The sequence below is a fragment of the Cricetulus griseus genome, chromosome 2 (genome assembly GCF_003668045.3).
Source record: "Cricetulus griseus strain 17A/GY chromosome 2, alternate assembly CriGri-PICRH-1.0, whole genome shotgun sequence".
Taxonomy (NCBI): Eukaryota; Metazoa; Chordata; class Mammalia; order Rodentia; family Cricetidae; genus Cricetulus; species Cricetulus griseus.
The window spans coordinates 459,493,171-459,505,445 of NC_048595.1; the positions used below are offsets into that span (position 1 = coordinate 459,493,171).

General features: G+C 45.8%; 2 protein-coding genes across 5 annotated transcripts in view; one reads left to right on the forward strand and one right to left on the reverse strand.

The window, feature by feature from the left end:
- Window positions 1-66: 66 nt before the first annotated feature.
- LOC100773545 (myosin regulatory light polypeptide 9) lies at window positions 67-8,669 on the reverse strand. 2 transcript variants are annotated; one of them, XM_027397824.2, is made up of 4 exons: window positions 8,532-8,669; window positions 2,941-3,139; window positions 2,202-2,363; window positions 367-539 (listed from the first exon to the last, which is right to left on the reverse strand). In XM_027397824.2, exons 2-4 carry the CDS (start codon window positions 3,122-3,124, stop codon window positions 367-369), a joined length of 519 nt encoding a protein of 172 aa, XP_027253625.1. In that variant the 5' UTR covers window positions 3,125-3,139; window positions 8,532-8,669. The 2 variants fall into 2 exon arrangements, with proteins under 2 accessions (XP_035297068.1, XP_027253625.1); XM_035441177.1 differs by lacking the exon at window positions 8,532-8,669 and having other exon boundaries at window positions 67-539; window positions 2,941-3,124.
- A 483-nt stretch (window positions 8,670-9,152) lies between these two features.
- Myom1 (myomesin 1) overlaps window positions 9,153-12,275 on the forward strand; it is a 123,646-nt gene continuing 120,523 nt past the window's right edge. Inside the window, exon 1 of one of the 3 annotated variants that reach the window (XM_027397821.2) lies at window positions 9,153-9,250. The gene's annotated coding sequence lies outside the window, so the exon portion shown is untranslated. The remainder of the gene's footprint in view (window positions 9,251-12,275) is intronic. The other 2 variants (XM_027397820.2, XM_035441178.1) reach the window with 2 other exon arrangements.

Here is a 12,275-nt window from a genome sequence, read left to right on the forward strand (position 1 = left end):
CATCTGCCCTGGCTTTGAAAGACACAAATGAAACTAAAAGTCAAGTGAGGAATAAGTTTAAACGACTAAGGATTTTATCAGAAAGTTTAATTGTCATTCAGAAAAAACTGAGCGGGTAACTTTCTCTGAAAAAAATATATCAACTCTGTGTGGGCTGCAGTTATTACACAGGAGGGGCAGACTGCCTGTAAATTAAATGACAGAAGGCCCCACTTCCAGTCTGATTAAAAAGGTACATGTGGCTCAAACAAGCTGAGATTATATAAATACAAAACAAGAAAGGGGGCATGCAATGGGTTCTAGGAGAAAAATCTCAGAAATACCCCAGGTGGCAACAGGGAACATTTGGCTGGAATCTGAAGTTCTTCAGTCGTCCTTCTCTTTCGCTCCGTGCTTCAGGATGCGTGTGAACTCGATGTAGTTGAAGTTCCCCTTTTTGTCAATGGGGGCCTCCCTGTACAGCTCATCCACTTCCTCATCTGTGAACCGGTCGCCCATGGTTGTGAGCAGCTCCCTCAGGTAATCCTCCTGGATGGTGCCTGGACAAAAGAATTGAGGATCAGAACACGAACACCCAACTACACAGCCTATGCATTTCCATGGCCCCGGCAACCCCAGTAGAGAGCACACTAGATGCTCGGTGGCATTTTTCTGCTCTGTCTGCCCACCCCACATCGTTCTTGGTGGCTTGGTGTGCAGCAAGAGGCTCTATCTATTTACCTGCCACCTGACATCATTTTCATAAAACCTACCTGCCAAAATAACAGCAGGACCCTGAGTCAGCCCTGATTTCTTTCCTAGCATTGGGAGTTTTAAAGGGCTCCCTAAGTAACTTGTGTGCACAATGATTCAAACAGAGGTTTAATCACAAAGCAAAGAAAAGGCTGACAACTTCCTCATGTGTGAAATTAATACACTAAGAATACATTTCCCACCAAGTGAGCTCGAAAAAATGAGATTAACAAAGAAACTCCAATTCTACGTTTTTTAAAAAAGGTTCCTAGAATCTTATAAGTGTAGCTTTGTAGAAATAAATCATTAACTCCAGCCAGCTCACCTGATTGGCATATAAATTAACTGTGATTTGGAGTAAAATATATCAACCATGCATGTGTCAGGAGATAGACACAAGCAAAAAACCTGGTGCATGGAAAGAAAGAAAGAAAAGGCTTATTGATTTTTAGGAGCCAAAAAATGGTCTACAAAGTCACACACACATGTGCTAGTCCTGCACATATGAAAATGTAGCCATACATGAAAATAAGAAGGCTACAACGAGGAGACCAAGTTTCCAACAGCTGGCCCTGACAACCACTGGCACTTAAGATTAGCCTATTTAATGTAGGCAATCAGAGGTGTGTCTTCTCTCTCCACACACATTGGCTGAGCCACAAAAGTGGAAATTTAGAAAATATGCCCATATGCTTTCTCCTCTACTTTTGCTAAAGGACCAGGCATTCTAATAGTTAGCACATTCTGTTTGTTTTAATGGTTTGTTTTTTGGGATATAGTCTTCTTACTGGGTAGCCCAAACCCATGATTCCGGACTCAGCCTCCCGAGTGCTGGGCTTACAGCCTCTAGTCCTGCAGCACCACACCTAGCACATCACTGCCAGCAGCATGCCAGGCACCCAGCACACCCTCTCATTTCCCCATTTCACCCTTGTAACAGCCCCACAAGATGGGTCACAGTATTGCCAGCTTCACCTAAAACAAAACCAGAACCTTACACCAAAGTAACCTGCCTGAATTACACAGCCACCACACAGCCAAAGAACCCAAAACCAGAGTCTAAGTTCTTCTTGGTATATTTTAAAATAGAGGTTAGGCAGCACCCTGGACGATTCTGGAGATGAGAGATACCCAACAGGCAAACACCAGATGCTACTGTGCTACAGCCAGTTACCGGGATGCTCTGGTCAGTCACTCATTTAACACAGAACTGACAGCCAGGACCTTGGGGAAATTAACCTTTATGTAAGAGAGTAAATATGTGTTTCAAAGAGGTTGCAAACAGAACCAACACACCTCTGAGAACTACCAAACCAACACTCAAGGGGAGGAAGAGTGAGGTGAGTGATGAGCACAGCAAAAGAAAGCCGCAAAGAAAACCCTCAAAAGTGCCAACTCACTGCAGTTTAAGTACTGTATATTTTGTTACGTAACTAGAACAACACAGTGATTAAGTTACCCTGACTTACCAGTGGCTTCCTCGTCAAAGCAAGCGAAGGCATTTCTGATGACATCCTCGGGATCTGTGCCATTCAACTTCTCTCCAAACATGGTGAGGAACATGGTGAAGTTGATGGGGCCTGGGGCCTCATTCATCATGGCATCCAGGTACTCGTCAGTTGGATTTTTCCCTAAACAAAAGGAACCATATTGGTGATCCCACTAGGAAATATACCAACTACTAATCATGGCAAACATTCTGGCAGGGAATGAAACCACTGTCTGTTTGCTATTTGGGTTCATGACAGCAAAACCACAGGAAAATTTGGAGATACATAGTAATAGTCCAATGAGACGCTAGAAGGGTAAGTACTGCTTTTAATCAAGATCTCTCACGTTCTCTTTTTAAGGATTTATTTTTAATTACGTATGTATTGTGGGATATATGCACATGAGGAGCAGGAATACCCCTGCAGCTGGAGTTTCAGGTGGTTGTGAACAACTGAATGTGGGTGCTGGGAACCAAACTCAAGTCCTCTGCAAGAACACTATGCATTCTTAAGTCCCAGTCATCTCTTAAGCCCACTTTCTCAAACAATACCCACAGACATGCATGCACACACAGTCCTTTGGCCCAACCCTGAGATAGGTACAGGGGTGTGCATGTGCCCCAGTGTGAAACGATCACTTAGACAGGCTTCTTCTTAGAGCTGTAAGAATCATGAAGACATCTCTACCCAATACATCCACATCCTAAGTGGACATTACCCATCGAGGCGAGCATGTCATGTAAGTCCTCCTTGTCAATGAAGCCATCCCGGTTCTGGTCGATCATGTTGAAGGTCTCTTTGAACTCCTGGATCTGGGACTGGTCAAACATGGCAAACACATTGGATGTTGCGCGCTGAGGGCGCTTCTTGGTGGTCTTGGTCTTGGCCCTTTTGCTCGACATGGTGGCGGTTAAATCCTAATTGAGAAATAATTCAAGGGAAATAATATCAGTATCTAAGATTATAGAGTATGAATCACAACAGTGATTAACAAAGATAAGTGGAATTGTCTTTGTTCAGTGGTCTGATTCAGTGGGTAACATAACTGCATAAAAATTTCTAGCAATTCACGACTATCAGCCCAACAGCCAAACTAAAAGAGAAAACCAGTTTTGAGTTCACTCACTTTTAAAGCTGAAAGACTTTTATAAAAGGACCATCACTTATTTCCAATTCCAACCAGCATCAAGTCCAAGCTCACAGCACATAAAGACTGAATATCCCTAGAACCACCATAAGCCTAACAACAAGAGGAAAATTAAAAACCAAGGAGGCGTGTGGTGTGTGTGTGTGTGTGGTGTGTGTGTGTGTGTGTGTGTGTGTGTGTGCGTGCGTGCGTGCGTGCGTGCGTGCGTGTGTGTGTGTGTGTGTGTGTGTGTGTGTGTAGGGGAACCTCAGATATCGCCTACATTAGCCATTCCATGCCATCAGAGAAAGAATGACCAATGGAGCAGGCCTTCCCTCCCATCTCTACTGACTAATGCTATTCTTCCATTCTGGTATCAACTCAGATCTCACCTCATTCTGGATTGGTTGTCATGTAAGAACACTGCTGAAAGGCTGACATAAAAGCACAGAAACTGAAGTTAATCCACCAAGAGCTAAGTCTTACAGACGGCACTTCATATAGACCTGTTCTGCACGCAACACCCTGTATCGCTAAGGCGTCTCTTCTGCAATCAGGGGACAAGTTGCAAAGCAATTTCTTTTAAAGAACACTTTAAAACATAGATACTACATTTGCCCTCTAATAAATTTATCCCTGTAAAACTTAAAAGAACATCCAATACATAAAATGAAAATATATTTTTCCCTGTGAACACGAAACTTTAAAACAATATAAAGCGGTTGAAGTGGAAAACCCCACAGCTATCAGATAATTAAATTCTAGCATACCATTCTTCAGAGTCCAGGCGGAGGTGACAATCTGCAAAGCCCTGATCAGCAAGACTAGTCCCTGCTGAGTTATATTCCTCTAGGCAGGGCTAAAAACAGGCACCACTGACTCCACTCTGACAGAGATAACAATTTTAAAGCTTACGTCCTGAAAACAACATTTAGCCATGATGCAGCAAAGCGCCATGCCCTTGCTCTAAAAATAAAGTCTGTGGACTGCAAAGAACGAGCCGCTACCTAGATTCCAGCACCCAAAGTGACCCTCAGAGTGTTTCCTATGAGTTATAAAAAAAGGAGCTGCTACTTCCTACATTCTTTCCTTGATTACACCACACCACCAGACTACAAACAGTTATGGAAACAACTAGAAGAGCTTGGCTCACTTTCCTTATATGTAAATCTAGTTTCAGATTTTAGTAGAAAATTCTTAAAAGGATGGCCAGTCACAAATCCAGTTCATCTACTACAGCAAGTAGGCAGTACAAGCAGAAATTATATATTTCCAAATGTCCTACTTTTATTTATTCTTTAGGAAACTGTCTTTTATAATCTATTGAAACCATCATGAATATTTCCACTCTAACATACTTTGGAGGCTGTACATCCCATTTACTATACAAAGTTGTATTCTTCCCTCCTGATCTAAATGGCTAATGACAAGGGTTGTGGAGAATATTATGATTGCCTCTGAAGTGCACACAGATCTTCAGTGAGAGTTGAGACCAGTGAGAGGCACACATTTACTAGCCCACATTATCTTCAGTATTTTAAGCATAACATGCCTTTGCAAGTCAAAAGCCATCCTCAAAAATAGCCTGCTTTAGGGGTGGGAGGGAGAACTGTGGTTGGAATGTAAAATAAAAAAAATTTTTTGAAAAAGGAAAAAAATAGCCTGTTTTTTATGACAACAGTGTTTCCCTTCCCCCAACGACACAGGAATGTCAAGTTATCTTAACAACAGAAAATCGGATGAGGATCACAGGTCAAATGGCTGATGAAGATGCGTTTTTAATCCATAAAAATCTCATGGAAAACTAAATTTGATGGGGGTACTCTTAAAATTCCTTTATAAAAATGCTTAACATGTTAAAAGTAACATGTAATTTTTAAGAATATATTTCCTATTATTTAAACCATGCATTTAAAAATTAGTAAACACACTCTTTTCATCTCTGGCCACCATCGGGAAAGGAGATACTGCCAAGTCCAAGCATAGACGATGGATGGTGGTTCGGAACTGCTCCAGTTTCCTGATCGAGAGGAACAGGCAGACTACATACAGCACCAAGCCCAGTAATCTGAAAGCCCCAAACTCCTTCTGCTACAACAGGGCTGACTCACAGCAAGACTGTGGGTGGGCATTCTTCTGGCGTTTTATTTAGCATTAACAATAGCTTCACCCAGACCTTTAGCTCATCCCATGCTTAATTCAAATGATCGTATTAGTACCAGCTACTTATATTAATGTACATCAAATGTTATTAGCATTGAACACTAGTGAAAAGTTTAAAATGTAAGGCACATACATGATTTATTCTCCCCTCCCTCCCCAGACAGAGTTTCTCTGTGTGGCCCTGGCTGTCCTGTAACTCACTTTGTAGACCAGGCTGGCCTCAAACTCACAGAGATCCGCCTGCCTCTGCCTCCCTGGGTGCTGGGATTAAAGGTGTGCACCACCACTGCCTGGCATATGTGATCTATGTTAAAGAAGTTAAAATATAGTTGGAGAGGCAACTATAAAGAAACACAAGGATTAGTTCAACTTACGAAATGAGCAACATACTTCCCATTCCAGAGGTATGACTCTCAAGTTAACACAATGCATAAAAATAATGAAATAATGAAGTCAGGAATGGTGGTAAACAACTTTAAATCCCAACAACGGGAGGCAGATGGATCTCTGGGAGTTTCAGGACGGCCAAGGATACACAGTGAGACTCTCTCAAAAAGAAGAGGAGGGGGGGATTAGAATTACTCATCAGGTGGCATACAATCATTAAACACTGAGAGTTCAGAACTCACTAGTTTCTACAAGATGGGAGAGGAGACTAAATAACCTAATGTATTATCAATTGGAAATGATAAACTATCTTCTTCAGGATCAAGAGTCAGGTGTTCATCTTAATTCAGGTTGTTAATTCTGTCCAAATCTGATAATGTCATGTTGAGCAAGTTACTCCATGGGCCTCATTTTTTTCAACGAGAGGAAACTGATTCAAGAACTCATCTCCCAACGCAGAAACCTGGAGCTTCACGGCCATGGGACGGTCAACTACACATCTATACCCAACTACAGGCCCGGCTGGCATCAACTTAGGTAAAGGGCATTTGGAGAATGGTGCTATGATGTCAAAGAGGTGATGTTTGACAGTGGTAGAATTCTCTTTGCTGTGGTTCTGAGTGACGCTGTGCTGTAATACATAATTCTCATGTTAGTTTAAACAGTTACAGCAAAGTGAAACTGCAAGCATTTTACAATCATTGTGACTATTTTTTATTTAGGTTGCATGGGAGGATCACCTGAGATCCTCACTTTGAAAGCCTTTGTGAAAGATCTTTGGGATGAAACTTGAAAGATTTGTAGACCGGCCTTCTATCAAACACATGAGGGCTTCAAAGCAGCAGAAAGAGAAGGAAGGACAGTCAAAGGTGGTCAGGATTTCTGTTCAAAGATGAAAGGAGTAGAACCTCCTCTTAAACCAAGACAGAGCTGCATCAGTGACTAGTAGTGTAGTATCCATTGTTTGTTTTGCAGTTCTGAGGATTTATCCTAGGGCCTCACATATGCTAGTGAGCACTTTACCCCCAGCCCACACAATTTTGTGTGTTAGCCGTTTGCTAAGATGGGAGCCTCATGCTTAAAGAAGATGTCAGACTCTGAAGACATTCGTCAAAACAAAAGACAGATCCTCAGAGAGGCTTTCTACACATACCACTTGCAACTGGATTGTTCAGAATCTTTAGAAATGTAGAATTTACAGAAACTATGTTATCTAACTTTTGAAAGAGCTAAAGCTGGGTGTGGTGGTTCATAACTGGGTATATAGTCCTAGCACTTGAAGCAGGAAGACCATCTCAAATTCTAGGCTAGCCTGAGCTACAATGACAGCCTACCTAAAATAACAGCAACAAAGCAGCCTATGAAACCTATGAAGTAGGATAGACCAATCCATCCTAAGACATACAAGAGACTGCCTAAGTTAAAAGAGTAGGGTCTCACACTCCTAAACTGGCAATGCATGTAAAAACTAAAAAATCCTTTAGCAGAACATCTAAAGTACACATACTTAGGAAATACCTTTTAATGAAAACCTCTCTTAAAACTGGGAAAGGTATCCTTTGGAAAACTCCCATCTCAGAACCTCGATGAGTGCTAGCACCTAGGTATCTGACCTGCTTCGAACCTCGGATCAAATCTGTCTCATTTATTTAATCAGTGCATTTTTTTCTAAAATGAGATGGGAATGTGTGTGTGCGCGCGCAAATTCAATTTTTGAAAGTGTATTTTCAAGTTGGGTGTTTCAATCCCAAGGAAAGTCACGTTTTCTTTTCTCAGGCACACTTCCGGCTGAGAGTCAGTTTAGATCTCCTAGACAGCCACACCCAAGAGTTCTGAGCACTTTTTAAAAGTCCAATTAGTGGCCAGGATTTGACTTGTCAACTGCGCCTCACTTCTAAAGCTAAAATGCCTTTTTCTATTTAATCCTCATCAAAGGCCACCCAGAAAAAGAAAACACCAGCAATTTTAGTAAAGACTCGCTTTTCTTCACCTTCTGATACAAACTTTTTGCATTGAAGGAAGTTAAAATCTTAAACGATGGATCCCTAAAGATTGTAACAATACGTCTTATATGAACGACTTGAACTAACTAAAAACAGTCCTCTGAAAAAGTCGACTTAGGCAAACGAAACCCCAATCAATCTCCTCCCTGTTCAGACATCACTTAATTTAAAAAAGAAAAGTTCTGCACAGAGGAGCGTACAGGGAGCTGCTCATCGGAGTGGGTTCTTCCTGCTAAACGCAGCCGCACAGCTGCCACGACAGCTGCAGCGAGGGTGGCGGTGCTGCGGTGCAGTCTGCAAACCCCTCCCGTCTGGCGCGTTGACGTTAGCAACCAAACACAGCTCCGGAGTCAGCTCCGCGGGGGCTCCGGTTTCGCGGCCCGGCAGTCGCCCAGGCGCCAGCCAGCGAGCTAAGCAACATTTTCCAAGCTCCGAGTCTGGCACACAGAGCAAAGCCGGCTGCCCCGGCTGGCGAGCCCACAGCCAGCCGCCCGCTGGGGCTCGCACACCTGCCCAGGTGCGCTCCCCATTCCGCTCCGGCCGCGCGGCTCCGGCGGCGCTCCCCGCGGGGACACCCTCTCGGGCCGGGCCGGGCCGGGCCACGCACGCCCCGCGGCCAGCCCCACTCACCCTGCTCAGCCGCGGGAACCGAGGCCGTCACTGCGAAGCTCCACCGGCCGCTCGCAACCGACCTCAGCCCCTATATCTATCCAGAAGCCCCGAGGACAGCCACTTCCGGTCTCCGCCAGCAAACCGGAAGGAAGCCTAGCCGCCATTGTCCACCGCCTCCGTGGGCCAGCGCCGACCACGGGGGGCGGGGAGACGGGGAGGAGACGGCAGGGAAGATGCCCGAGCGGCCGGCGGGCGCAGGGCGCCGAGGCGGGAGAACAGAGCGGGGAGCTCGGGACGCAAAGGATCCTCGTGCAGAGGGTCTCTCGCCGTCATCGCCGACCCCGCGCCTCTTTCGGGGTTGCGGCTGCGCTCCCCCTCCTCCCCGCGGATGGTTGCGTCCATCCCGGGCTTTTCCTGAGCCCGCCCGCCCGCATTCCAGAGCCCCCGGGCAGAGGCGGGGACCCCGGGTCCCAGTCCATGTAGGGAAGTGGCGGCGAGAGGGGCGGGGCTGCGGGCCTCACGTGACCGCCTCGGCCCCGCCCCCGGCCGCGGGAATGCGCCCGTGCGGAAGTTTGTGTGTGTGACTCAGGAGTCTAGGTCAGCTGCCCCCTCAGGGCCCGGGCGGCGCGCCGGGAGGGCGGGCGGGCGTGTGCGAGCGCTGTGAGAGGCGGCCACGGCGTGTCCTTATATGGAGAGCCTGGCTCTCCCGACGTGGGAGGAAACTCCCTTTGGTCCAGGTAGAGTTCATGGATGCAAACAGCCTGAAAGTAGCCATCGCTCCCTCTTCTCCCTGAAAGTAGCCAATGCTCCCTCCTCTTCTCCCTGAAAGTAGCCATTATTGCTCCCTCTTCCCAAAAAACATTCCCTGGAACTTCCTCCTCCCAGAGCCCCCTCTGACCCTGGTGGTGACTCCTGCTCCACACGTCCATCGCTCCAGGGCGACTTGGTGAAATAGGGCTAAAGTGCTGCTGGACCTTGCGTTGAGTCAGCCGCCAGCAGTAATTCTTCTTAAAAGCGAAGGGAAAGCTCGACAGATTCGTTTCGCCCCTGCCGGGAATCCTGCCAAGGCCGGGGTGTCTGTTGTTGGTGGTCACTCTCGGGTCCAGAAACAAATGACGACCCTGGCGGGAACAGAGCGGTTCTAGAGTTCCATATCCATCCTCAAGGCTCCGGCGCTTGACAGACCAGATGTTTTGTTTTGTTTTTTTCTCCTCTTTTTAAAATTTAAGTTAGAAACCATCTTGTTTTACATGTCAATCCCAGTTCCCTCTCCCTCCCCAACCAGATGTTTTCTTCAAGGAACTCTCCTAACCCTAACCCTGATGTAGTTTAAAGTTAACTCAGAGGTAAAGTCACTGAAGAAAAAAAAAAATAAATTGCCCTAATCCTATAGGTGACAAAATTTCCCTCCTTTTTTGATACTATGAAGCACTTGCAGTGCTAACTAAAAATACAATTAACTGGGTAATTCATCTCCAGCTCTCTGAATCAAGGTCTTCAAGAGCAGGTTCTGGAAAGTCAAGGACTTAGGAGTCCAACATGAGTTTTTGGGAAGGTCTGGGACACAGCTGGTGGCAGGCCGAGACAGTACAAACTCAGAGAGCTGAGGAGTCAGACAACAGTGGATCTTTGCAGCACACTAACACCTCCATGGAGTAATGGCCTGTCACACTGGGAGGCGCAGACATTCTGGGCTGGCTGTCCTGCAGGGGAAAATCAAAACCCCTTTAGATGCAGCCCAGTTTCCCCTTCAACTGGAAAACAGTGGAGTTGTTGCTTCTCTAGGAATTCTCATTGTGTCCTCAAATTGTTAGACCCCCAAAAACTCAAGTATCTGGGGTCCCAGGCCACGTTCGCGGTCACCCCAATCACCAGGCGGATTCGAGAGCTTGCTACAAACTGCACGAGGCTTTATTGTAATTTAACAAGCTAACCCCATGTTAGCTCGGGTCTTTCAACCACCTGCCATGGCGGATGGCTAGAAAAGACAGTTTGAAGCTGCTGCGCACAGATCTTTATAAGGCAGCGTAAGGGGAGTGTCTAGGGATACGCACAGGCTCATGATTGGTGTGCTTCCAGGCTTGGAGGGCTTGCCCTGTGTTGATTGGTCAACTGGTTGTTATGGCCCATAGGCCCTCCCAGGGCGGTTGCTATGCTCTCTACGTCATTGCTGTGTGCTAGTCCTTAAAGCACACCCAGGGTCGTAAAGCATAGCGCCACCAGCTAACTTTCGATTGGTTCCTTGTCACGAGACAGGCATCTGACTTTCTAGTGACTAACTTCTGATGGATTCCTTGTCACGAGACAGGCATCTGACCTCTAAGTGACCAAGGCAGGTTTATGGCAAGCACGTGTTCGACTGTTATGGCTGCGGAAAGGGAAGCTGGTCCCTTCAAAATCAGCCAATAGCTATTAAACTTGTGAACACTGTGATAGGGGCTATGGTTTGCTCATTTTAAAAATGAACAGTTGGGACCTCTGGGGTTGGGTTGTGCTATGGAACAGAAAGGGTGGAGAATTACAGCGACAAATATGAAACAGTGTAGCATGAATTCTCTTTGGTCTTAATAAATAAAAACTTGGAGTCAGTTATTGGGGGGTGAAAGCTGAAGGATCAGAGAAGCAGAGCATCCATTAGAGTTCTTACCTCTACCAATGCTCAAACCAAAGGGAGCTATCCTGTCCTCAGACTGCCTCCTCAGACTGCTTCCCTGCCTTATATCTCCACCTCCTTAGTGCTGGGATTAAAGGTGTGCAGCACCACTTGGCTCTCTGTCTCTTTCAGACTGGATCAATTTCATGTAGCCCAGGGTGGCCTTGAACTCTCAACGATCCCTCTGCCTCTGTCTCCCTAGTGCTGGCCTCTATGGCTAACTAGTATGGCTAGCTCTGCACTCAGATCTTCAGGCAAGCTTTATTTGTTAGATCACAAACAAAATATCACCACAGAACAGGTTATAGAAGGACAAATAAACCCTCCTAGGGACTAGTGGAAGATGTCCCCAGAGGGCAATTCTAGGGTGCTGATTCTAGGGGTTAGTGGAGGAAAGGAGAGAGGCATGTCAGGTCTGGGGGCCGGGGTAGACAAAGAACCTGGCTGATTGGAAGTTGGGTTCTGTTCACCTTTTATCCATGTCTGCAGAACTATGGATATACCAAGTCAATGTGGAGAAATCAGCTTAAGTCTTACTACTCTATCTACTGTTCTGACATGAAAGTTTAGTGATCAGACCCTCTACCAAAGGCCTCTGACTCTGTGTGATGTTCCTGTTCTTTTGGAACTTAGAAGAGGTCTTCCAAATACAGCCGGTGAGAACCTTCTCACTACCAGTTTGACAATCTGCGTTCTGCTTCATATCTTTCCTTTAGCATAACTCTGAGAACAAGTCCCTTGATTGACCTCAATTTTCTAATATCTCTCAGCTGACCTTACAGGGCTTTCTGATTAAATGAGGTCATTTATAAACTTATTTTCCTTAAAGATTTTAGTTTGTGCCTATGGATGTTTTGCCTGCATGTACATCTGCACACCAGAAGAGGGCATCGGATCCCATAGGACTACAGTTATAAACCGTTGTGAGCTGCCGCATGGGTGGTGACAATTGAACTCTGGATCTCTGGGAGAGTAGCCAGAGCTCCTAAGGGTTGAGCTATCTCTCCAGGCCCCCATTTATAGCTTAAAAAAAAATGTTTCTATGTACAGAAGAGTGAGTTTTTTTAAAGTGGCGTGTGTGTGTGTGTGTGTGTGTGTGTGTGTGTGTG

Coding starts and splice junctions, on each gene's coding strand:
- LOC100773545 (XM_035441177.1), bottom strand. CDS start 3,124: ATGTCGAGCAAAAGGGCCAAGACCAAGACCACCAAGAAGCGCCCTCAG. Junction 2,364..2,940: donor TGACATGCTCGCCTCGATGG/GTAATGTCCACT, acceptor CCTTTTGTTTAG/GGAAAAATCCAACTGACGAG. Junction 540..2,201: donor CTTTGACGAGGAAGCCACTG/GTAAGTCAGGGT, acceptor TCTTTTGTCCAG/GCACCATCCAGGAGGATTAC.